Source organism: Podarcis cretensis, assembly GCF_951804945.1.
Source record: "Podarcis cretensis genome assembly, chromosome: 5".
Taxonomy (NCBI): domain Eukaryota; kingdom Metazoa; phylum Chordata; class Lepidosauria; order Squamata; family Lacertidae; genus Podarcis; species Podarcis cretensis.
The window spans coordinates 27,828,690-27,853,884 of NC_137174.1; the positions used below are offsets into that span (position 1 = coordinate 27,828,690).

General features: G+C 44.9%; 1 protein-coding gene across 4 annotated transcripts; it reads left to right on the forward strand.

Moving 5' to 3' along the window:
* Window positions 1-2,730: 2,730 nt before the first annotated feature.
* Window positions 2,731-16,455, forward strand: ZNF365 (zinc finger protein 365). 4 transcript variants are annotated; one of them, XM_079975795.1, is made up of 5 exons: window positions 2,731-2,977; window positions 5,868-6,611; window positions 11,754-11,934; window positions 14,249-14,286; window positions 14,409-16,455. In XM_079975795.1, the coding sequence occupies exons 2-5, from the start codon at window positions 5,881-5,883 to the stop codon at window positions 14,659-14,661; spliced, it is 1,203 nt and encodes a 400-aa protein (XP_079831921.1). In that variant the 5' UTR covers window positions 2,731-2,977; window positions 5,868-5,880; the 3' UTR covers window positions 14,662-16,455. The 4 variants fall into 4 exon arrangements, with proteins under 4 accessions (XP_079831921.1, XP_079831922.1, XP_079831923.1 ...); XM_079975796.1 differs by having other exon boundaries at window positions 2,733-2,977; window positions 14,412-16,455; XM_079975797.1 differs by having other exon boundaries at window positions 2,733-2,977; window positions 14,249-14,290; window positions 14,409-14,552.
* Window positions 16,456-25,195: the final 8,740 nt, after the last annotated feature.

The window sequence follows — 25,195 nt, forward strand, 5'->3', positions numbered from 1 at the left end:
CCCTTCCTATGATACATTTCATCTGCACAACAGGACTTTTTCTTCTGTTATGATGCCTGTTTAGTCTTGGAGCCAGGAAGGTGGACACACCAGCAGTCTGGGATGAATGGTGAGCACAAGAAAACTTTTTTTTAACATACAGCCATAAATACATTTTTTTAAAAAAAAACCTTTTACAATATACAAAATAAAAATAAATTTAAATCACAATCATTCTCTCATTTAGACACCCCTCCTCCTCTTTCTGCGATTCCTTGTTTATATTTTAATTTACTGCATATCCAAACTACACCAATTTGTTATTTACCCTCTATGTTACTTATATGTTGTTGTTGTTTTTTCTTACTGCAGGTTGTTTACATTAAACCTGCTAACATCTTAATTTGATTACAATAACTTTGGAAATATACTATAAATGAGTTCCATTCTTTCTTAAAAACTTGATCTTCTTGATTTCTTATTCTTTTTTTGAGTTTCGCCATTTCTGCATAGTCCATTAATTTCTTTAACCATTCTTCTTTTGTTGGGACATTTTATTCTTTCCATCTTTGGGCGTATAACATTCTAGCATCAGGGGTCACATACATAAATACATTTTTATATTGCTTAGGTAACTCTAATCCAATTACCGTACTCCCAAAGCCATAAATACAAAATAGGTAAATAAACAATTACTACATAATAATACAACGGAGTGTAAAAGAGTTCACAACCAGTTATACCTGAGCACTTTTCAGTTACCAGACCGAAATATAAATCAGCTTGTGAATATTGTAATATCATACAGTGGTTTTGAAGGAGAGAGGGAGAAAACTGGTCTTGCAGCCAGTTGACAATAACTACCAAAGTCAGTTACTACAAACACCTTAATGCCAGCTAATACTATTGATTACTTGTTATAGCTGGGTACTTCACTGAGTGGCACAACTAAAAACCCAAATTGACTGCTTCAGAACATACCTGGGCACGTTTCTGTCAAAGCACATGTTCCTTAAATTAAAACGACAAAATTGATTATAATCTACTTAATTAAATAATAAAAAAGCTCCACTTTAAAAGAAATTTCCTTGAGGATATTTTGCTCAGGTAGAACTACCCCTGAGTCCAAGGATCTTGGGCTCTAAATCAGGCTTCCCCAACCTGGAGCCTGGATATTTTAGACTACATCTCCCACCTGCAAAACATCTGGAGGAGGGGCACCAGGTTGAGGAAGACTGCTCTAAAAGCTCCCAGCTTCATGCTGTTTTGAGTCCCACACCTAGGCAGGTGACAACAGCCACTCGGGTCTGGGACCAGCTTTCCTCTCCTCTGTCTCTGAATCCTGACTGCTGTTAAAGGTAATTTCCAGAACAGCATCCACTCTGTTTTATTGGCAAGAGTTATTTTACTTTGGCCACCTCATGAGAAGAGAAGACTCCCTGGAAAAGACCCTGATGTTGGGTAAGATGGAGGGCACAAGGAGAAGGGGACGGCAGAGGACGAGATGGTTGGATAGTGTTCTCGAAGCTACCAGCATGAGTTTGACCAAACTGCGGGAGGCAGTGGAAGACAGGAGTGGCTGGCGTGCTCTGGTCCATGGGGTCACGAAGAGTTGGACACAACTAAACGACTAAACAACAACATTTTATTTGCAGAATGCTTTTCCATTCAAAGATCAAGGTGACATCCTAGAAAGTTCAAGAAAGCAATGATCGAAAATGTTTAGAACAATAAAAAGATTCTCTTAAAAACAAAAACAAAAAACGAGCAGCAATAAAGCAACAATATAAATAATGGACCTGCATTAAAAGCAGCAAATGAGCTTTCAAGTACTAAAAATACTTTGGTTTTTTTTTAAATAAAAAAAATCATAATCTAGTGGAAAGATTCATGCGCTGGTAGACTTCTGCAGTGAGGCAAATACTTATGCCAGGTGGTGCCACAGCAGGTTATTGTTCCATAGGCTGACACAGAGAATAGCTGGGTCGTATGATCATGTTAAATATATTCTGTGGCATTTTCAGCACCCCAAGTTTTATAGACCCTTTCTCTTGCTCACATTAACACTGGTATCTTGCTTTCGGAATTTCATCACACCAGCCATAAGACTGTCAAGAATTACTGTTTTAACACTTAAGTGTACAGAGTGTTTTAAAATTCCTATCCGCATGATAACCCTGAGCGTGTACCCGAGCGGCCACTGAGTGAACTGCACTGGGAGAAGAGATAGAAATGTTCCAGCCCCAGGCCTTAATTTGGAAGTGGGCTCATCCCTGGGTTTTGGGATTCAGCGCCAAGGCTGAATTACCTTGGGAATTACAAAGCAAGAAGAGATGAAAGGGCCACTGAGCATGAGCAGAGTGCATTAAGTCATTTAGGCTGCTAATTAAACAATCTATGGCCTTTTGAACTGTGTGCGTGTGCACGCACAGAGGGGGCTTCTTGTTTTCCATTTGGTGCTATGTTATGTAATGTTGGGTTTTTACATTTTAAACTGCCTTGTGGTCCTCGGATGGTGGGTGGTATAGAAATTTAGTAGGATAAAACAAAAATAAATAAATAAAAATAATCCTAAACTCATTACTGATCACTAAGCCCCTCTGAGCACAGCAGGACTTAGAAGTGACATGCATAAGCTTCTCCTGTGATCCTAGTCCCTTTTACTCCGCCTTTGGAGGGGAAAATAACCAAGGCAGACGATCTGCTCTCATCTCCCCCCCCCCCCCATTTGCTTTCCTCTCCCTTCCTCCTCCAGTGGGATATTTCAGGATCCCTCCCTCCCTCTCTCGCCGCGGATCTCTGCGCTGCTCTCCAGCCTCTACCCAGGCAGGCCTCTCTCCTCGCCATCCTCCTCGGTGGGTGTGAATGAGTGGGCGAGGGGTGTGACCGCGCCGGCTTCGGCGTGATTTACGGCTTTGCTGAAAACGGCTTTTTCCCCGCAGCATCAGCACCGCTGGCAGCCGCCGCCGCCGCCGCCGCCGCCACAGCAACAAGTCAGGTAAGCGCTGCGCTCTGCGCCACAGCCTGGAGCCCGGGGAGAGCCGGGGGCGCACGGGGGGGGGGGGGAGCGAAGGAGGGCGCATGGGGGCCGGGAAGGATCCCGATGCAGGTGGCTCAAGATGCATTGGAAACCTGGGCCAGAGAGAGGCAAGCAGGCAGGCATCCCCGGCCAGGCGCCCTACCAGGCTGCAAAACCCCCCAAATCGTGCAGGAAGCGCTGGCTGTGGCTTTCAGCAAACCCGCTTTCCTGCAGACATCTTTCTGCATAGTGGCCAGCGCTTCTTCGTCCCCCACAGATGCGGGTCCCCTTCTTCCCACCCGCTCCATCTGTACCAGGCTGCATCTCTGCCGTCCTCTCCCCGCTGTTCCCAATGCCAGCATCCCTTTTGATCTTCACTGTAAAGCACACGCGCGCACATCCAGACTTCCCACTCTCTCTCTCCACCCCCCCATCTGCAGATTGCCGGCGCTCAGCTTCCTTTCACCTTGCTGTGTGCTCTGTGCTGTGGTGTGCGGTGTTGATTTGCCAAAGATAAGGAGGAGGAGGAATGGAATATTTCGCTGTCTGTTGCCCAACTTGACTAATATAGAAAGCCTCGTCGTTTGACCCAGATATATCAATATCACAATGCTTACGAAAGGACACATCCAATAGAAAGCAAGCTTGCGAGGAAGATTTGTAAATCTAGGATTTTATCTTTTTCCAAAATCCTCCAGCATCCCTCGCAGGCCCTAGTTTTCTAGGTACTCGATAATTATGAGTATTCAGTGAACAGGGTTTGTGGTTTTGATGTAGAGGAGGCCTCAAAATGACTTGCAAATCAGATATTCGATGACTTTGTGCTGCTGGGCTGAAATCTGAAGGCGACCAGTTTAATTTCCCAAACCTATTTTGACACTGAGCTTGATTTGCATGTCCCACACAAGGCTTGGTTTGTGTTTGCAGAAATGCACAAGTAAGTAAATGGCGCCATCCAAAGTTAAGCACCTTTCAGTCCCATTTATTTCTATGGGTATGTCAGGATAACGGAAGCTGCCTTATATTGAGTCAGACAATCAGTCCATTTAGCTTGCTGTTGTCTACTTTGCCTGGCAGCAGCTCTTCATGGTTTCATAGAGGAGACACCAGGGATCGAACCTGTGACCTTCTGAATCCAAGACAGTTGTTCTGTCCACTGAGCTAAGGTCCTTCCTCCTCACCTATGACAAATCAGCACAGTACACCAGTAAAGAGCACAGCAAAGTGGAAGCATTAAGCAGATGCTTAACTCTCCCACCAAAATCAATGAGGCTTGAAAAGTGCTTAACTTTAAGTGAGTCATGCCCACATCCCGGAAACACGCTGACAGCTGAAGGTCTATGAATGCACACTGCCATGTGACCAAGTTGCCTAGCATGAAATTGCTGCTGTTATGTTCATCCAAGGCTCAGGGTGGCTGACACTAAAAAAAACCCCAATCATTCAGGTCCCATAATAAAAACAACACCTCATAAAACCATCCTGAAATGTGGTAATTCAGGATCTTGAAAGGTTGTCATCCTTATTGCATTCATTTCCTGTTAGTCTCAGAGACCTTACCTTGGGCTGCTATTTCCCTTTTAAAAAAAAATTAAGGGTACCATGTGTTTTAATGGAGAAAGGCTTCAAAATGCAGGAAGGTGCTGCAAGGAATTTCCAGGAGTCTCAGAAGTGTCCTCTCCTGCTCCCTAACATTTCTTGAGCTCCTTCAGGTGCTTATCTCTATAAAGAACCTACTCTCTCTTGAGAGAACATGCAGCTGTCCTTCCAGTCCATTAGAGATCTTGAAAAGCGCCTTACGCTGAGTTGTGCAATTGCAGCTCGAACCTATGCACGTTTACTCAGAAGTAAGTCCCAATGAGCTTGATGAAGCTTAACGTAAGTGTACATTGGACTGGGCCTGAGTCCATCTGGTTCAGTCTTCTCTACTTTGAGGAGCAGATGCCTCTTAGGTGCTGCTCCAGTGCTACTTCCTGAGATGCTGTAACCAGCAGTTGAGCCTGGGACCTTCTGCGTGCCCAGCAGATGTGCTCCCACTGTGCTGTGCTGATTCCACCACTACCATTGTCTCTTCCTGCACTCCCTTCTCTTTCTCAAGCTTCATTCTAGCCCCCAAATCCTGAAAATAAGCTCAAATCTTAGTGCTGACTTCAGCTAGGGAGAGAAAATAAATGTATGCAAATATCATGGATCTGCATAACTGATTCCCTCTAGCTCAGTTGCAGAGCATGTGCTTTGCATGCAGAAGGAGGCATGCTCAATCCCTGTTTGAGTGGAGGGCTGGGAAAGAGTTCTGCCCAAAACTGCTGCCGGATGGTGTAGTCTATACTGAGCTGGAATGGACCAATGGTAGAAGGCAGCTTCTTCTGTTTCCTCCCCTGAAATGGGTGTTTCCCAGATGCAGAATTCAGAAAAGTTCCATGCAGAGTTCCAAACCCTTTTGACTTTCAGCTATATTGGGATGTAGACCTATATTTATACCCCGCCCATCTGGCTGGGTTTCTCCAGCCACTCTGGGTGACTCCCAACAGAACATTAAAAACACGGTAAAGCATCAGACATTAAAAACTTCCATCAACAGGGCTGCCTTCAGATGTCTTCTAAAAGTCAGATAGTTGTTTATTTCCTTGAGGGCATTCCACAGGGTGGGCACCACTACCGAGAGGCCCTCGGCCTGGTCCTCTGTAACCTCATTTCTCACAGTGAGGGAACCTCCAGAAGGCCCTCAGAGCTGGACCTCAGTGTCTGGGCTGAACGATGGGAGTTGAGACTAAGAAACCTGGTACGATGCAGAGGGATGGACTAGATGATGCTCAGGGTCCCTTCCAGATTCTACGATTCTATGATTCTACGATTCTCTTTCTTTTAGGATCTGGAAAGTAATGCAACAGAACACTTTTGAAGAAAGCAGATACCCCTGGCAGGAGTCGTTTGAAAATGTCAGCGTCTGCATGCCGTTCCGTTGCCCACGATGCGGGGACCGCACCAGATTCAGGACCCTGTCATCCCTGAGAGCCCATCTAGAATACAGCCACAGTTACGAAGATCGGAGCCTTCTGACAAAATGCAACCTCTTTTCTTCCCTCAGAGACGCAGACCTGATCTCTTCTTCCGAGCCCCTGACGTCAGGGATGCTTGGCGACGGCCCCGGTGTCATGAAACCAAAGACGTCCTATCTCAACTTCTGCGACACGGCCCAGGAGAACACCAGGAACAGGAAGCCGCTGGAGGCGGAAGCAGAAAGGCCTGCATCTCTGGGGTCAAATTACACGTCAGGGGAATCCGTAGACGAGCCGATATCTAAGCCAGGGTTGGCGACAAGTGACTCGAAAGCCTCATTCGAGGCCCACGTGAGAGAGAAGTTCAACCGGATGGTGGAAGCGGTGGACAAAACGATCGAGAAGAGGATCGACAAGCTTACCAAAGAGCTGTCCCAAAAGACGGCCGAGCTCTTGGAGGTTCGGGCAGCTTTTGTGCAGCTTTCTCAGAAGAAGCAGGAAGTCCAGAGGCGGGAGAGGGCCCTCAACAGGCAAGTGGACGTGGCGGTGGAGATGATCGCGGTGCTGAAGCAGCGGCTTACGGAGTCAGAGGAGGAGCTCCACAGGAAGGAAGAGTAAGTGGGAGGATGGGGAGAAGGACAACAGGGAGGGGGAACCACAGGCCTAGGAGGTCAAATGTGGCCTTTCTAGTTGGCCCTCAGAATCCTCCTCAGGCCACACACCCTCCTGAGCCACACCCTTCTCTGGCCATGGTTTGCAAACTCCTCTAATGTTTCTGTTTGGCTAGACTGGGTCTTTGAACTCTGATAATGCTGCTTGTGTCTCTGGATTGAGTATAGGGAGGGCTGTGTGAATGTGTGTGGAAAGTAATCCAGACCTTCCAAGTGCCCTTATTTTACAGGAACAGCCCCGGATTTACAGAAGCCACCCCAGTTTCTGATTAGGATTTCCCTAGTTTCATTTGAAAAATGTTGGAGCGTATGGAGTTATCGGACCATTGAGCCATTTGAAGGCAGCCCTGTATAGGGAAGTTTTTTAATGCTTCATGTTTTATTATATTTTTATATATGTTGGAAGCCGCTCAGATGGGTGGGGTATAAATAGTAAAATAATAATAATAATAATAGCATTGTCCTATTATTATTATTATTATTATTATTATTATTATTATTATTATATAGGACATCCCTGTTTTTATTGGAGGAATGTTGGAAGGTATAGTCACCTATTGTACAGTGGTAGAATATGCATTTATTGCTTTGCCCACTTTTGCTTCGGGCGCCGCAATGTGGCCCCTGACCTCTGAAGTAGCATAATGCATGTCTTTCCTGTCTGTCACAGGAGTTTGGGGTGAGGTTGTAGTAGTAAGACATGCCAGGCAAGGTATGGTAGAGGAAGGCCAGTATTCACTGGTGTCTGGTCCATTAGGGTGAGTGAGGCACTGGCCCACGGACCTCAATCTGCCCTCAGACAGCTCCCACTTCCCTGCATTCTTACCAACAACCAATAAATTCTACACACATAAACTTTTGCGACACAGATGAGAGCAAGAACCTTTCTGTGTAGGTTGTGCTTCACATGTGCATGAGAGCCCTTAGGAGTGCAGATCACATCTGGGCTTCTTTATGCACAGAATTTGGCTGTTTACATGCCTATCGGCTAATCCTATTTTTCTTTCTGTCATGGATAGGGAACCTGTGGCTCTCCTGAATTTGCTGGCATTTCCAACTCTCGTTATTCCCGACCATTGGCCATTCGGGCTGGGGCTGATGGGAACTGAAGTCCAAAAACTTCAGAAGGGCTGCAGGTTTCCCACCAATGTTTCACTATATGTCTGCTCCTCATCTCTTTCACACCTGTGTCTTCTTTTCTCCACAACTCAGCATATGATTTAGAAAGCATACGATTTCTGCCTAGACCCATTGATTTTAGCATAGACCCATTGATTTGAGATGCGAAGAAGGCACGCATCAGGGTATACTAATTCATGCATCATTCAAGCAATCCAAATTTATTAGATGGATCTTTTAAACAGGCCGTGCAATAAGAGTAAAGACATTTATGCTCTCATGGCATCTGATAAGATTACTTATACAGGAAGGTGCTACTCTATAAATAAGGGTATGTGCTTTAGCTTCAGAAGTGGAAGTAAAGACGTAAATGCCTTGTTTCCAAGTACCCCCTCCCCACCCTCAGTTCATTGGAAAGTAAGTGGTGCAAACAGCATTTGATGTGATTGTCTCTTGGAAGGAGTCATAATCTGGTTTCCTGCTGGCTTTCATAGCAGATACCGAAGATATTTTAGCAGTTCCAGCTCATCTAAAAATACTTTCATGTTGCATTCATTAAAAATGTAGTAATTGCCAATACATTATTTATATGTGAACTACTTAAGACTGCAGCCCTCAGATTGCCCACTCTCTGATGTTCCTCATCAACACCAGTAGAAGGAATATGCAGCAAATGGTTGAAAGACTGTGGTCTCGGTTAGCACTCTTAGACACCTTCAAGCAGTTCAAAATACCTGAATATTTTCAAATTAAATGTACGGTGCTGCTGTTGTTATAATTAGCCAGCCCTATAGCTCAGACATTTAAAGCAGCAATCCTAAACATGCCAACTAGTAAGTTAGGCTGCATTTCTATATGCAATACTAGGAACATTCACGGTCTCCAAGATACCTGTGCTATTTTAAAAATCCCAATATACTTCCAAGTCACACTGTGCTCTCTCTGCTTTGATTTATGCTTCATGCTCTGAGCCACTCTGTAAAACAAAGCTGTGTGTGCCCCATTCACTATAATGGGGGAAATCTAAAAATGTCCATAAATTCCCCCTCTTTTGGCCAAAGTGGATGGAATCCACTGGTGCCTCTTCAGAGTGAATAAGCCTGACAAACTGCAGAAAAATAGGTTAGGGAGCTTTTTGCTGGGAAGGTAAAAGGATTCACATTTCTAATACTTATTATGCCAATTAAAGCTCAAAAATCTGTATTGGTTTCCTTTTTTTTAAAGGGGTTGTTCTTTATTCATTTTAAAAATTCCTAGCTTGCCCTCCATTAGTACCAATACCAGCACAGGGTACGACATAAGATACCATATTTTTCACTCTATAAGACGCACCAGACCACAAGATGCACCTAGTTTTTGGAGGAACAGCAAGAGGGATCGCTGTGCAGTGAAAGCAGCGATCCCTCTTGCTGTTCTGGCTTCTGGGATAGCTGCACAATCTGCATTTGCTCCATAAGACGCACAAACATTTCCCCTTACTTTTTAGGAGGGAAAAAGTAAGTCTTATAGAGCAAAAAATGCAGTATATTATATAGCATCATGAAAAATTCTTAGAAACAGCTAGCAACCAACTAGCCAACCAGAATGAGTTTCCACGCATGCCTAGAGCCAACCTGATTTTTAAATCTTATATTGGAGTTCTCCATCCTCTTCCCAGTTTGCCTCAACTGAAGATGTTGCTGGACTCCAATTCCCATCAGGCCTAGTCAGCATGGCCAAGTGTCAGGGATGTTGGAAATTGTAGTCCAAGAACGTCAGGAGGGCCAGAGGTTCCCCACACTTAACATGTTAAAGAATGGCCTTGTTCTTTATACAAAGTCCTGCAGGGGACAAGAGAAGAAAAAGTTGATATGTTTCTCTTCTCAGGGAGTGCTGCAAACTCATGAAGCTGAGCAAACTGTGTACCATGAAGGTTATTTATTCCCTTTTGGCCTTTGGTTGCCTGCCTTGTGCTTGCATTGCGCTGGTGTTTTGGGACTGCCCTCTGTGAGGAAACCCATGGAGAACCCAAAACCCATGCAGCTCCGCTCCTAACAGCTTGTTGTGTGGATACGACATCCCAGAATGCATTGCATAAGGCTGAAGCCACATTCATCTTTTGTCACAGGCCTTGAAAAGAGCAAGAGGGAGTTTAAACCAACAGCCTAAGATAGATAGAGTGCAGCTGAGATAAGAACGAAGAATGGCAACAAATGGGAATGCTAGTGAAGCCCTTTATATTCAAAATACATTCCCAACCTTTGGAGAGATTACTGTTCAACATAGGACAGGAGGGAGAAAGGCAGGAAAAAACAGTTGCACATTCAGTTGTATATGCATGGCTTGGCTGTCTCTGAGCAACTGGCATATTTACTGGCATATTTGCCCAGTGAGGGTACAGAGAAGTCAGTTCTGCTCCAAGCAAATTGGTCTCTTGGGTGTCTGTGCGTGCATTCTGGGATTGTTACAAAACAATTCACTTCTTCTTCCATATATCACTGCAAAGATCAGTATTAACACACACACAAACACATCAATCAATCAATCAATCAATCAATCACCAGCCCCCTTTTTAAAAGGAAAAGAGTCTTTCAGAAGCATCTCTTCTACCATAGTGAGGCCGCATTCCCACAACACATTTTAAAGCACTGTGATACCACTTTAAGCAGTCTTCCCCACAAAGAATTTTGGGAACTGTAGTATGTTAAAGGTGCTGAGAGTTGTTAGGAACCCCTCCCTGTTCCCTTCCCAGAACTACAGTTCCCAGAGTTCCCTAGGAAGAGGGAATGATTGTTAAACCACTCATGAGAATTACAACTCTGGGAGGCGAATAGGAGTCTCCTAACAGCTCTCAGTATCTATAACAGCCTACAGCTCCCAGAATTCTTTGGGGGAATCCATGAGTGTGCAGATGTGGCTTGAGTACGTTCTTGGTTATGTTCTTCAAGACATAATGAGGTTTTTGTTTGGTTTTGCATTCTAGTGGGAATGCTTATTAACTTCAGCTAGATTTTGTTGCTGAACCTCCTGCTAATTCTCTAGAAGAGGAATCAAGATATTGCTGAACATTTGGAATGGATTTTGTTGATTAATTGGGTTCTCATTGTTGCACCTCTTACTTGGTTCAGCTTTTGCTAATGATGCTCACACTCTAAACAACTGCATAATGTCATCATAAAATCCTTTGAAACCATCTCTCACTTCAAGAAAGGCTCCATTCTAGAGGAATGCCTGGGTCCCATTAAGGAGACTTTCCGTGCCCATTTAAGCATTCAGATTCCACAAAATTCAGCAGGAAAAGCAAAGAGAAGCTCCTCTGGAATGGGAAAACTCTCATTGCAGGCTTAAGATGCCTCTCAGGTGCCAGAGGTTGTATTTCCCATTTTCAAACAGGGGGCAAATTATTGTGGCACAAAATAAATAAGCTTCTTATTGTCTGAAAAGGCCCTTCAATTTATTGTTATTTCTAGAAGCATTAAGGTGGTCACTTATTCATCGCCCCCGCCAAAGGAAATGCCTCTCACACTCAAAAGAACAGATATTTGCATATTATTTGCATATGTCACTGTATCTGTATGGATGCGTATTTAGAAACAATGACTTTAACTGAAATAAAAACATGGTAAGTTTTACCATACTGAAGAACACTGAGACCAGTTGAGCTTGTGTGTCTGCTCAGACTGTGGCCCAGTTGCTTACTGTTGATGGCAACTTCAAGGCCTTTATCTTTAAACCCTTCTGTTTGAAGGGCTGTCCTCTCTAAAGGATGCTCCCCAGCACCAGTGTTGCCCGCTTATTTGGCTATGTGCAAGTGGTTCTGAGAAGGTCAGCATTGCACCTGGGACTGAATATATTCACAGCACAGGCAAGAGTGTCCCTAAATTAAAAAGTAGTACCCGTCCGTTCTTTCCTTCTGCTCTCTAGCAAAAAGGAGGAAACACCAGTGTTCTTCCAAATTCCAGCAGAGCTGCACTTTTGTCATTTCAGAGAAGTCGTAACGTTTAATCACTTCCTGGAGGAAGCTGCTGAGAAGGAGCTTCGCGGCAAAGCCAGGCTCCAGCGTTTCATTGAGAATCTCCTGCAACGGGTGGATCTGGCAGAAAAGCAATTGGAGTACTACCAGAATCAGCAGATCGTGGGCAGCTACAGCGATGTCCATGAATATGTGGTAGGCAAAAAATGAGGGGTTGTTCTTTCATTAGACCTGAACAGGAAGTGGAACTGATGGGAATTGGAGTCCACAGCATCTAGGGTGCAGCGGGGGCGGGAAGGCTGATCCAAGCTCTTGTTCTAGTGGAGCAGGGGTTGGGGTTGCTATTTCTGCTATATTGTTTGTTCAGTTTGGCATCTGTCTCAAGAGACAATGGAGTGTGCTTCCGGGGGTCAAACCTCTGCCCAGTTGACAAGACCCCCCTCTCAGCTTTGCTGATGTGGTCCAAAGGAAAAGGAAGCTATACTTTAGGCACCAGTTTGGCTGCAAGAGTTGCTGGAAAGAGGCATACAAGGCGCCATCTTAGGGACTCCACTGCAGATTTGTGTAGGGTTTACTCCTTAGCCTTTGAAAGTACATCTTTCATCCTTGGGTTGCAATTCAAGATAGAGCTATTGTTGCCCATGTGTATACGTTCATCCCCTCCCCCTCCCCCCATCTCATAAGAAGCATCCTGCTGGATCAGACCAAATGCCTATGTAGCTTAGCGTATGTTTTCCACATTCAGGGCCGGCCCTGCCATTAGGAAAAGTGGTGCCTCAGGCGGCAGATGATGTGGGATTGACAGCAGCAATGAGGTGTTGGTCTGCCCTGAACCCTTAAGCTTAGTCAAGTGTATTCAGGTGCAGTGGAGGATGCTGTCCTGGTGATGAAGTAAGATTAGACTACCAGGCGAATAAGCTTTGGTACATGGAATGCAGGGAGGCACCGTCTTGTCTTTCACCTCAGGCAGCAAAATGCCTTGGGCTGCCCCTGCCCACAGTGGCCAGCCAGATGCCTCTGGGAAGCCCATGAACAGGACCTGAGGGCAGTAGCCTTCTCCAGTTCATTATCTGCAGCAACTGGTATTCAGGGGCATGTGCTGTGAACCTGAAGGTGGCATACAGCCATCATGACTTGCAGACATTGATAGCTTTATCCTCCATGAATTTGTCCAGCCATCTTAGAAAGCCATCTAAGCTCCCATCATGGTTTCTGGTTAAAAAAAGGTAATGCTTCAAATATGAGAAAAGTCTGTTTAATCAGAGACAACTGTGGGACTGCATGTGTACCTGCAGGCAATGATAACTCTTATCATACCTCCATTGAGCCTCTGAAAAAATGTCAGTTCACAGCTCGAATTTCTTCTTGAGCATCACACACACACCCTTTTTTATTAAAAAAAGGTAGCAGTAAACAAGCATAAACAAGGAAACGTGATAATTGAGGGTGCACGTGCGTTCTGCTGGTATAGTCACACAGCTGCAAATGAGCCATGACTGCTAATTTGTTCAGGAGACGCAAAATAACAAACGAAAAGCTTGTCAGAGGTAAATGCCCTGAAAGCTGTTATTGAAATAAGAAAAGTGATATCTTTTATTGGACTAGTTGTACAACACATCTAAAAGGCATGCCAGAACATTAAAATTCATGGCCTTGTGGTAGTCAAAGGACTGGATTAAACAGAGACTATGGGTTAAAACTGTTTGTAGCTTCCTTCTGGCCATCCCCCCCCCCAACCCCCGTCGCAACATATAAGCTTTGAGTACAGGCAGGTTGTGTGTGTTTATTTGTGTGTGTGTGAGGGACAGAGAGAGAAAGAAAGAGAGGGAGAATTTCTTCGAAGGACAGAAAATAGTCAGTCCCCACCATTGTGAGAATCCCAGTTTTTGTTTTTATTTTTTAAAAAAGCGTTTCTAGTTCTTATGGTTTCAAATACAAGTTTGGGCAAACGTGGGTTATGCCTGCACACAAATAGCTGAGAAAGAGTTCCAGAAATCAAGAGTTTTCAGCTTCAGGCCCCATATAACTTTTTGACTCTGCCACATGAATAGGAAGACCTGGATAGATTATGCAAAATAGGAAACATCACAGGTGCAAAATAACTAATGTTTGCTCATTTTGTATAGTTTGGGATGAAATCCAGTGCTTTCATTCCTGGAAGCAAGCCCCATTGAACTTCTACGTAAAGATTCAGGTTGCAAGACAAAAGCTGCGGAGTTCAGCCAGTCAGTGCAAAATCTGAATAGCAGAATATAAATTTATTATTATTATTTTAACCCAAAGCTACACACATTCCTGATTATAGGCCTCTATATGATGATGTGGACAGGTTGGGGGACTGCCAGACCCAGGACCAAAGAGACCTGGGTTGTCTTTGCTGTTAGGAATATCTTGTTTGTTTTTTGCATATGTCTACTTATCTAACTTTGATAAGTCAGCAAATAAATGAATAAAAAAGAGCTATTTCCATATGTCACGTCAATCTGAATAACGAGCGTGTATGTTTTAGTTTACAGATATATCATCCAGCAAGAAACCCAGATGCCTGTATGTATGTTATTTCATACTCTTAATACAAAATATTTCGTACAAATGTGTTGCTGTTAAAATTGTGCATCTCTTGTTCCTGGGCTCTCTCTGTTAAACCTGACCCCTTTTCTTCGCCTCAGCAGCAGCCGAGGAAACCAACACGGTTACTATAACACCCCTGATGTGAAACCTCACTCTCTTCAGAAAGGACGGATGCACTTGAAGAAAGCCAAGGAGGACAAATCCTGTGGCCACCCAGTTAAATTGTTTTATGAACCTGTTGACTGCGCGAGGGACATTTGGAGACCTCAGAAGAAAGGGGACGCCGTCGGTGCCTCCCGCAAGGTTAACGCGAAATCAAAGATCAGTAAAAAAAGCAAACAGCTCTACTAAGAGCCCATATACGATATAGAGATATATGTATGTATCTAACCTAATCTATTCATAAATGCATAATGCAAGATCTGGCAGCTTTGGGCTACTACAGATAGAGATTAATCGCCCAATCATTCGCCTGTCTGCTCAAAATTCAGTCCCCTGAGTTTGACAGGACTTGCTCCCAGGTCAGTGGGCCTAGGATTGCAGGCTTAATTCTGTCGAACTTGGAGGGGTTTCCTTCTGAACAGACAAGCCTAGGATTGCGCCGTTGGTCCCACCCATTGCTTAAATCACAATATATTTCCCTATTCATTTGGGCAATGATATATTTAATAGATGATATAAATACGTAAATATATAGAATAATTTAACTGCCTCATTTCCAGGACTTTGATTGTAGATGTGGCACTTTATTTTTCCCAAGAGCATCTTTTCAATTGATTCCGGCGTTTCACTCATCCTAAGTCTTGTTTTGCTTACTTACGTTTGGAAGAATTCCTTCTGCCTGGCACCTTAATAAATCCCTTTATCTAGTGAGAGTGAAGGGTCAGGAATAGAATTAGAAAACAATTTGTGGAAGCCCTAAATGCACTTAGCCGAGTGTTCTTCCTTTGACGCCAGGGCACAAACTTCACCATGCCACTTCTGCAAGGACTAAGCAGCTGGGAGGAATCTGATTGGATGACTACCTCCCTCTCCTGCCTACTACCACCTAGAACAGGAAGTAGGGAGGAGCAATCTGGAGGTCTCTGTAAGCTGCGTTCTGCTGGTGGCCTAGACGGGCAGCTGTTGTGATTGATTCCTGCACTCGCCTTCTGGGAGAAGACAGTGCAGATGCCCTCCAGCTGCGGCGGTGGGGGGAGGAATGGGAGGTTATCAGCACTGCCTTTTCTGGGTAGCTAAGGCAGGATGGAGGCTCAGGGCTCACCCCTCGACTTCCTTTTCCATACAGCGGAATGGCTACTTTAGTGGTGCAGAAAGCGCTGCAGCAAAGCACCACAGTGACTTAGTTTTGTGCCTTGAAGGTCAGCACATCTGCAGCCATTTAGCTATATTGTATCTGCACCTCACTTTTCCTTCAAGGAGCTCTGGACAGCGTACAGGAGAGTTGTTCTGTTTTGCCCTCCTGGTCTGGGCTGAGGGAGAGTGGCTCAAGGGCATGCCATGAGCTTTACACATGAGTGAGGGGTTCAAACTCATGTCTGTCTGGTCCAGGCCCCAGGGGAGTAGTGGGGGGCCAGGGAAACCGTGGCCACCGCTAGGCCCACAACGCTCCTAGTGGTTTTTCTTACCCTTGAGCAATAATACAATACAGCAGTTGAGCCCCTGCATGACATAGAGTGGCTTGTTTTGCCGTTCTCGATCCAAGCTCAAACGCTTGCTTCACGTAACTTGCTCTTTCCTGAAGCAGCCCTGTGTGTGGTCAAGTTGCCCACCATTGTGCCCAGGAGAAAAGCCTGAGGCCGCACGATGCCATTACACTGTTAAGGCAAAGCAGCGGGTCTCAGTCTGGACAGTGGCTGGAGCCATAGTTAAGCTGCTCTTAGCTTTCTTAAGGAAGGCCGGGCTAAGGAAGGGTGATAATAAACTGCCATACTTCTTCCATAGAGTAACAACCCTCCCTTAATGGTAGCAGCCACAGGACTTCCAAATAAGTGGGGTGGGTTGTGTTTGGCCAAAATAGTTAATTCATCCACTTTGACTTTCTGGAACAGGTGTGGGCAACATAAGACCCACAAGCCAAAAATGGCTCGTAATTCTGTTTTGCAGAATCTGACATGAGTTGCATTTGGCCCAAAGTCCGTTTTGGGGGCCCTGTGGCAGTTTATTTCCTGGGGTAAAACCTCAACACCTTAAAAAAAGCTCAAGAACTTCAATCCTTAAAAAAGCGCAACAAGTCATCAAATCTGGCCCTTTTGAAAAAAGTTTGGACACCGCTGGTAGTGGAAGGTTTAGTGCAGGCCTAGGCAAACTTGGCCCTCCAGATGTTTTGGGACTACAACTCCCATCATCCCTAGCTAACAGGCCCAGTGGTCAGGGATGATGGGAACTGTAGTCTCAAAACATCTGGAGGGCCAAGTTTGCCTATGCATGGCTTAAGAGACACATCAGCCCCTGAAGCTAGGGGGGTGGGTTGTTATCTCTCTTCAAGGAGAACAGAGCAACAAGTCCACTGCCACCTAGTGACTTGACCATATAATGGCACCACCCACATGCTTCGCTTGCAACATCTGATGGCTCACCCTGCTCATTCCGAGTGCTGTGGGGCCTCAGGGTCTTCACGACTTGGTGCATGGCTTAGTGAATGAAGTTCGCTAACAGCAGAATCCAAAGGTGACAGCAGCCTTCCTCAACTTGGGGAACTTGGCACTTTCCAGATGTGTTGGGAAAGTCATGTGGGATGGGCATTGCTGTCCGAAACTTCTGGAGAGCATCGGCTTGCTGAAGGCTTGGCTACACAGTTTTTAGTGTGGGCTGAGTTGGTAGACTCCCTGAGGTGGTAGACTTATCCCCATTTTATAACTGCAGGTGGGAGCTCATGTGATGGAATGGTCCTCACATAGAAAGATTTCTCACATAGAAAACTAGCATGTTGGAGACAAAGCAAGGCTAGATCCCTTCTTCCTGACACCTGCTTTCTATGAGGAGGGAGTTTTTGTTTGGGGTAGAATGTAATCAGCCTGGAGTGGTACAGTCCAAGCACAAGTTAACCACCCCATGCCTATGTTTCATTTACCCCCCTGTGGTATCTGCAGTTGCTGTTGGAATACCAAAACCCAGTGGATATTTTTAAAAGTTTGTATTTGGCCCTCTTCAGCCATGAACGGTTCTGATTCCTCCCCAGAAGAGTTGGCAAAACATGAAATCTTAGCAAAGCAACCCCGAATACGGTGCTTAAATTTGTAGTTCAAAACCATACTTTTAAATAGCAAACTACAGAAGGAGGCAATCCATAATAAATTGGGCTGTCAACTGACAGAGGATACAACAGGCATAGGCAAACTCCTAGATGTTTTGAGACTAGAATTCACATTATCCCTGACCACTGGTCCTGTTACCTAGGAATGATGGGAGTTGAAGTCCCAAAACATCTGGAGGGCTGAGTTTGCCTATGCCTGGGATACAACCTAGCTCCAGGAGAGGGGCACTTCTATTTCCTCTCCTCTCTGCATGTGGCTCCTGCCCCAGTCTTCTCCAGATTGTCCCCAAACCTCCAGAGCTGATTCTGCGGGTGCACATGGAGGGAGCCCTGCAGGGGAGAGGAAGGAAAAGTTCAGTTCCACAAACACAAGCCTCTGCCTTTTAATCCATCTGTGGATTAAATGTAAATAAATATGCATATTACCAAAGCTTCGCTATAGGTGTCTTGCTTGAAGGAAGTGAGGAATCATAAACAATGAGGAAAGCTTACAATTTGATAAAAGCCAACGTAACATATTTTGTGCTCCTCGCAATTCCTATGGCAATAGATAATACACCAGAACCAAAATACCCTCAAAAAATAAATTTGCCCATAATTCTCAGATTAATTAAAAATTGCCGTCTCCTATTACAACTGACCCCATCCCCCCCCCACCGCCACTACTAAATCAATTTAGGGAACGATCCTAATTCCCTTCTGGGAGTGACGGGGCTGATCAGAGTGGCACAAACCCCACCACATCCCAAGCCCTGCTGCTCATGTTGGCCAAAGAGGAAGGAGAAGGGTTGTTTCATCCTGTGTTTTGTGGTGCCAGCTCCAGTCTGGGATAGCAGAGAGGCCCGGATTAGGCCCATTGCCAGTAGAGAAGTTTAGGAGGGGCGGGGCTTGATGTGGTCTCTGAGCTGCCAATTGGCCATCCCTCGCATCCTTTCATATGCAAAGCCCGCAGAGCACAGCCAACGGGGATATTATTGGCCAAGGAGGTTAGGCACGATATTCCACTAGGTTCTGCCAAGTAGAAGGATTCTGCTTCCATTGCAATGTTCTTCTCCATCACTTCTTGTGGACATGTTTTGGTGCCGCTAACCTTCACGCCTCATTTGCAGGAATCTTCGCGTCCTAGCGATGTTGAGAGGCAAAACTAGTTTTCTCCAGAGAAAGGAAGAAAATAGCTCAGCCGTGTCTACATGTAATTTATTTCGAAATGCTCCTTCTAAGAGATGTACAATGTATTTCCGTGAAGTGGGTTTACAGTAAGTGTGTTAAGACTTGTGGACGATGTTTTGGTTTTTATTTTATTTTATTTTTTTAAACCACAGTGAATATTTGATTTGAAAAACACACGTATGATTGTGGCAATAAAAACAGGGTTTACAATATATTTAACTGAGGTGAAATACAGGTAAGAATATTTGCTGTTGTATAAATAGCTCCAGATGGAAGTCTGTTAAATTATTGTTTTATTTATATAATGTAAATGGAACTGTTTTTTGTATATGTCCAACTTTCCCAATGCTGTTTGAGTTGTTAGTCCTATGCTTCAAGGCTGGTTCATCCAACGTTATTTATTTCACCTGATAACTGCAACATCAAGTGATGACTTCCATGGGTGGGTAGGTAGGTTATCACAGATCTAACACTATAGACCAGAGCTTTCAAATCACCTCACATCTGCTCTGGGCTAATGCTCTTCAGTGAAATAAATTCATACAGATTACAAGGGATGTGGGTCTGCCTCCATAATATGGTGTAGCCAACGTGGCACCCGCAAAATGTTTTGGACTGCAATTCCCATCAGCCCCAACCAGCATGGCCTATGCTCAGGGATGATGGGCATTGTAGTCCACCATTCTCCCCTCCCAACTATACCCTAGGCTGTTTCTTGACATTATTATAGGATGTGTGTCTCCACCTTGCACCCCATATCATTAGTTGACTCTGGCAGGAACAGAGGAGTGTTTAGCACAATGATGTCAGGACATGGGATACATTTACTTGATTGAAATATTTATTTCCTGCCTGACAACAGGACTCCATGGCAGCACAACCAAGGAAAATGAGGACCACACAACATAGGGGTTGTATCCAACTTAGTCATAATCAGAGTGGGCCCCCTGTAACTTACTTAAGTTTTGCCGCGATTAACTTAAGTCCATTGATTTTCACGCATCTATTTGGTGTATGGCTTGCTTTTTTAAAATATTGGATTTCTTACTTGCTATTCAGCAGAAGACTCCAAGGCAGGCTGCAATAATAGTTGGATACAGCCCAATAGGTGGTATTCACCTAAGTTTACTCAGAGTAAACCCACAGAAATGAATGAACATAACTAAGGCTGCAGAACATGGCAGTTTATTCTGTTTCCCCAACATGTCCTTAAATGGTTAAAGTCCACATTATAGTTGAGCTTCCACATGTCGCATAAACCACCTCCAGGAACATAGTGCCTGCTTAGTGTTCACTTCCATGTTCTTTGCTTCTGTTTGCAGATAACATGGGAATGAGAAACCAAACCTGTGTGACGCTCTACTGCATGTCCATTTTATGTCATGTGAAAGCTCAAACATCAAGTGGAAATCAAAACAAAATAAAAGAAAAAAAAATCCTTCCAGTAGCACCTTAAAGACCAACTAAGTTAGTTCTAGGTATGAGCTTTCGTGTGCATGCACACTTCTTCAGATACACTGAAACAGAAGTCACCAGACCCTTCTATATAGTGAGAAGGTGGGGAGGGGTATTACTCAGAAGGGTGGTGGGAATGGGTGATTGGCAGATAGCTGTGATGAGCCTGTGATGAGCCTGCATGCACACGAAAGCTCATACCTAGAACTAACTTAGTTGGTTTTTAAGGTGCTACTGGAAGGAATTTTTTTTCTTTTATTTTGTTTTGACTATGGCAGACCAACACGGCTACCTATCTGCAAGTGGAAATCAACAGTTTAGGGGAATGTCAGGAAAACGAAACAGACTGCTGTGTGGGGGCAGCCTAAGCTAGGTCCAGACACTTCTGTGGGTCTGCTCTAAGTAAAACTTGAATACCGCCCAATATAAGAACCTAAGACAAGCCTGCTGGATCAGGCCAAGGGCCCATCTAGTCCAGCAACCTGTTACCACACTGAGTGACCAGATGCCTGTGGGAAGCCTTCAAGCAGGCCGTGAGCGCAATGGCACACTGCTCACCTGTGATTCCCAGCATCTTGTATTCAGAGGCATGGTGGCAGTGGAATGTGGCCCTGCTCCACCTTCTTTTAAAAAAATTAGAAGGCCGTGGTGACCAATAAGGTGCCTGTGTGCCAACTACTGCTCTTTAAGGGTTCCGCAGTGAGCAGACGGGAAAATGCTTTCCACACACACACACCCAACATCCTTTGGGGCCCTGTGCACTTTCCCTTGGGCAGTTTGCGACTCCTGGCTATTCCTAGCAGCTGTGGTGAAAGGAGCAGGAAGTGATGTCAGCTACCCAGTCCGCAGCAGATGTTCCTGTTTGTTGCTCTAGCTTTCTACACTGCATCTGGGAGGACCTGTCACATGGATCCTTCTTTCGACAGCAGCTCTGTGTTCCTGATAATGCATCCATCTGCCCTCATCCATTTCAGGGGATCCGCACAGGGGCCATGCACGTGGCTGAGCCAGCCCTCAGTTGCCATTAGATTTTACTATCTGTTTAGGTACCTCATTTTGTACAGGATGCTTTGCCAGAGCACACGTTATCGTGCTGACGAAGAAAGGTGTTTTGATGTTCTTATTTTGTCAGCTGCTGTGCGGCGAGAGATACTTCCCTTGCCATCCTAACAGCCTCTGACTCTAGACGAGTGTTTCTCTGGCTTTGTGCGTCGCTCGCATTCTTGAAAGGTGTGTGGGAAAATATAAGCTGAAATGGTCAAAGGAAACTACAATGCCACCACCAGACGAGGGGTGTTTGTGGGGGGGGAGGGGAAGGGGAATATTCTACGATTGACACAATAATAGTGTGTTAGTGGTGCTTTCATACTGGAATGCCCACATATCGTTCCATGGTTTTTCAATATTTATGGCATTCTTGCTCTCCAGAGGGGTGTTATAGCGCAACAGAAGTGGGACAACCCCTTGCCCCGAAACATTTGCGGCATGTAAAGTTACAGGACTGCAGCGGGAAGCGAGGAGACGTGATTATTGGAAACAAAGCAGGGTGTTCTCAGAGGGGAAAGCTGCCTGATAACCATCATGAGCACAAATAATCTTGAATGCACATGAAAAAGGATGTCTGCAGGGGCCCTAAGGGTGTGACACAGGGATGCTGTAGAAATAGTTCCCCCTTCCCCAATTGTGACTTCTAGATCAACTTGGAGTGTGTCCTGACATCCTTACAATCTCTTGTTTCTGTGTCCCTGCTTTGCATCACTGGTTGGCAAGGGAGGAAAATATACATCGTAATGACATCAGGACACAGGACGAGTTGAAGCAGATGTTTCAAATAGTAATTGGGAGCTTGAAAAGGGGCTGCTGACCTGTGCTTTTGACGTGTTGTTCTGCCCTCGCTACAGTGGCCTGTCTCTTTCCTGAGCTGAGAATGTAGCAGCTTCCTCTTTCTTAACTACTTCAGCTACACTTTACTTAATGGCCGTTAGTCACCGAGGAGAAGCAGAAAAAGAGGGTTGGCATTATGGATAGGATTCGTTCCCATCTCATTTTAAGTTGTTTTTCATTAAAGAAAATAAAATTTAAAAAAAGAAAAGCACTGTAGCTGCATGTTTTCATTTCCCCCTGATCCTGAATTGGCCAAGTCATCATATGCTGAATCAATCAGTTACAAAGCAGTTGGAATGCACTGTAACTCCGGCAACAAAAGACATTTTAGTCTACTGTTAAAAAAAGAGAAATCTAATAAAGACTATATTTCTGAATCGTTGTATTGGTGGACTATGTAATGGTTGAATGTAGTCTAGTCCTTTTTAAGCAGCATGGCTCCTGTGTGCTATTTGCATGGCAGTTACATTTACTGCAGTCACAGTGCAATGGGAGAGGCAGATGGGGATGAATCTCCCTGGGTGGTTGTCACCCCACTTGCCCCTCTTGCTGCTCAGAGATGGTGGGCTCCTGCTTCAGCTGCCTCTTGTAACCTAGCCACCTCCACAAGTAGAATTACAGCTTCATCTAGGGACCCAGATACACTAGTTGAAAAAAGATGAAGTTATGAAAGTGTTTAAAACTGACACCAGATGTCGCTGTAGAGCTGAAATCTGAATTCTATGAGATTTCCCATTGCAAGCTTTAAAACCTCTCCCCTCCCCCCCCCAGCAGTTTTTTTATAGCTGTATAAAGGTAAAGGGACCCCTGACCATTAGGTCCAGTCGTGGCCGACTCTGGGGTTGCGGCGCTCATCTCGCTTTATTGGCCAAGGGAGCCGGCGTACAGCTTCCGGGTCATGTGACCAGCATGACTAAGCCGCTTTTGGCGAACCAGAGCAGCGCACGGAAACGCCGTTTACCTTCCTGCCAGAGCGGTACCTATTTATCTACTTGCACTTTGACATGCTTTCGAACTGCTAGGTTGGCAGGAGCAGGGACCGAGCAACTGGAGCTCACCCCGTCGCGGGGATTCAAACCGCCGACCTTCTGATTGGCAAGTCTGAGGCTCTGTGGTTTAACCCACAGTGCCACTCACGTCCCTTATAGCTGTATAGATGCAGACTAATGCAAGTGGTCTGTGTGGTATAGACATGATCCCCGGGTGTACCCAAAAGGAAGTGGTGCCAATGGGTACTGCTAAGCAAGCAAGAGAGGTGAGGAGGAGATGAATAAGCTTCCCTTTCACTCAGTCACCTTCCTTGCCAGCTTCCCAGCCTCTACGCACAAACAATCTGCCCCACGTGGACAGAGGGGCTGAGGCATGGAAAAGAAGAAACTTTGGGTGAAAGGTATCCCAAGTAACTGCATCCAGGTGGGGCGACTGAGCCTACCTGGACATCACACGCAAGCTCCAAAGAAGCCCAACCTAAAAATGGTTCCAACAATATGGTGGCCCTGCATTTATTTCAAGGATTATATCAGAATATTTCTCCATATCTTAGGACTGGAAAGTAGCCAATGTAACAACAATTTTTAAAGAGGGATTCTGGAAATTAAAGGCCCATTAGCTTAATGTCTGCACTTGCAAAACTGGTGGAAAGTATTGTTAAAGATGAAATAAGCATATAGGACAGTGTTTCCCAAACTTTGGTCTCTAGCTGTTTTTGAACTACAATTTCCATCATTCTTGGCCACTGATGCTGCTAGCTAAGGATGATGGGAGTTGTAGTCCAAAAACCGCTGGAGACCCAAGTTTGGGAAACACTGATATAGAAGAACAAATAGAGCCAGCATGCTGAAGTTGAGCCAGGATGACTTCTACAAGGGCAAGTCCCGTCTCACGAACCTATTGGAGTTCTTTGAGAGTGTTCACAAGCACAAAGATAGAAGTGATCCAGTTGACATCGTGCACTTGGGCTTTCAAAAAGCTTTCAACGAGGTACCTCATCAAACACGTCGTAGTAAACTTTGCAGTCATGGTATAAGAGCAGAATCCTCTTATGGGTCAGGAATTGGTTATGTAGCTGGAAGCAGAGACTAGGAATAAATGGATGGTGCTCCAGACAGAGAGCTATAGAAAGTGAAGTCATCGCAACGATTAGTCTGTGGGTTTTAAAAAACTTTTTCACAAATGATCCAGAGTTGAGGGTGAGCAGTGAGGTGGCCAAGTTTGCTGACGGTACTAAATTATTCAGGGTTAAAACAAAGAGAGACTGTGGAGAGCTCCAAAAGGACCTCTCCAAACTGAGTAAATGGGCAGTAATAAAATGGCAAATACAATTCAATGTAAGCCAGTGCAGATTGATGTGCCAAAAATATTGATTCCACATATACACCCCTGGGCACAGCCAGCCCACTGGCCCACATAGAGTCACTCTGCAACTGCTATGTGTGAAAAGTTGCACCACGGCCTTCAAAATGGAACTTGGAGGAGCATTTTCTTCAGTAAGTTACTGTTAAATCCAGCTGGACCGAGCTTTGAATGGCTTCTCTTGCCATAAAAGGGAAGCAGCCAGCACGGGTGAGACTGCAACACATCTGCTGTAGCTGTCAGCGTTTCCCTTTTTTAAAGGGAAATTCCCTTATTCTGAATAGGATTCCTCGCAAGAAATGGGAAAAGTTGACAGCTATGACATCCGCTTAAGCATCCTTCTTGCTCCTGCCCATTTGTCCAATCAGGAGTTAGGGTTTCTTTAGGGGCACAATGAAATCTGCCAATAACTACCGGTAAAAGTGTGTGGGAGAGAGAGAGAGCAAGAGAGAGCGCACATTCCACAGGATTGTGGCCTAGATTGAAAATCAGCAATTACAAATGCCTTCACGATGACATTCAGAATGATTTGTGGAAGTTCATCTCGCACGCAGCAAATTGGAACATTAACGTACAATGTTATGTCAGCAACTAAACCCAGATATTTCAGGTAAAGGAAATGGGTCACAATAAGAGCCCTTACTATCTTCTAACAAACAAAATGCCAATTTGGCTGCTATAATCACCCACTTCATAGCAGTGAACTCCTTGAGTCTACTCAAGCCAGAGCCCTTCTCATTTCTGTCTTTGCATCACCAAATATTGACT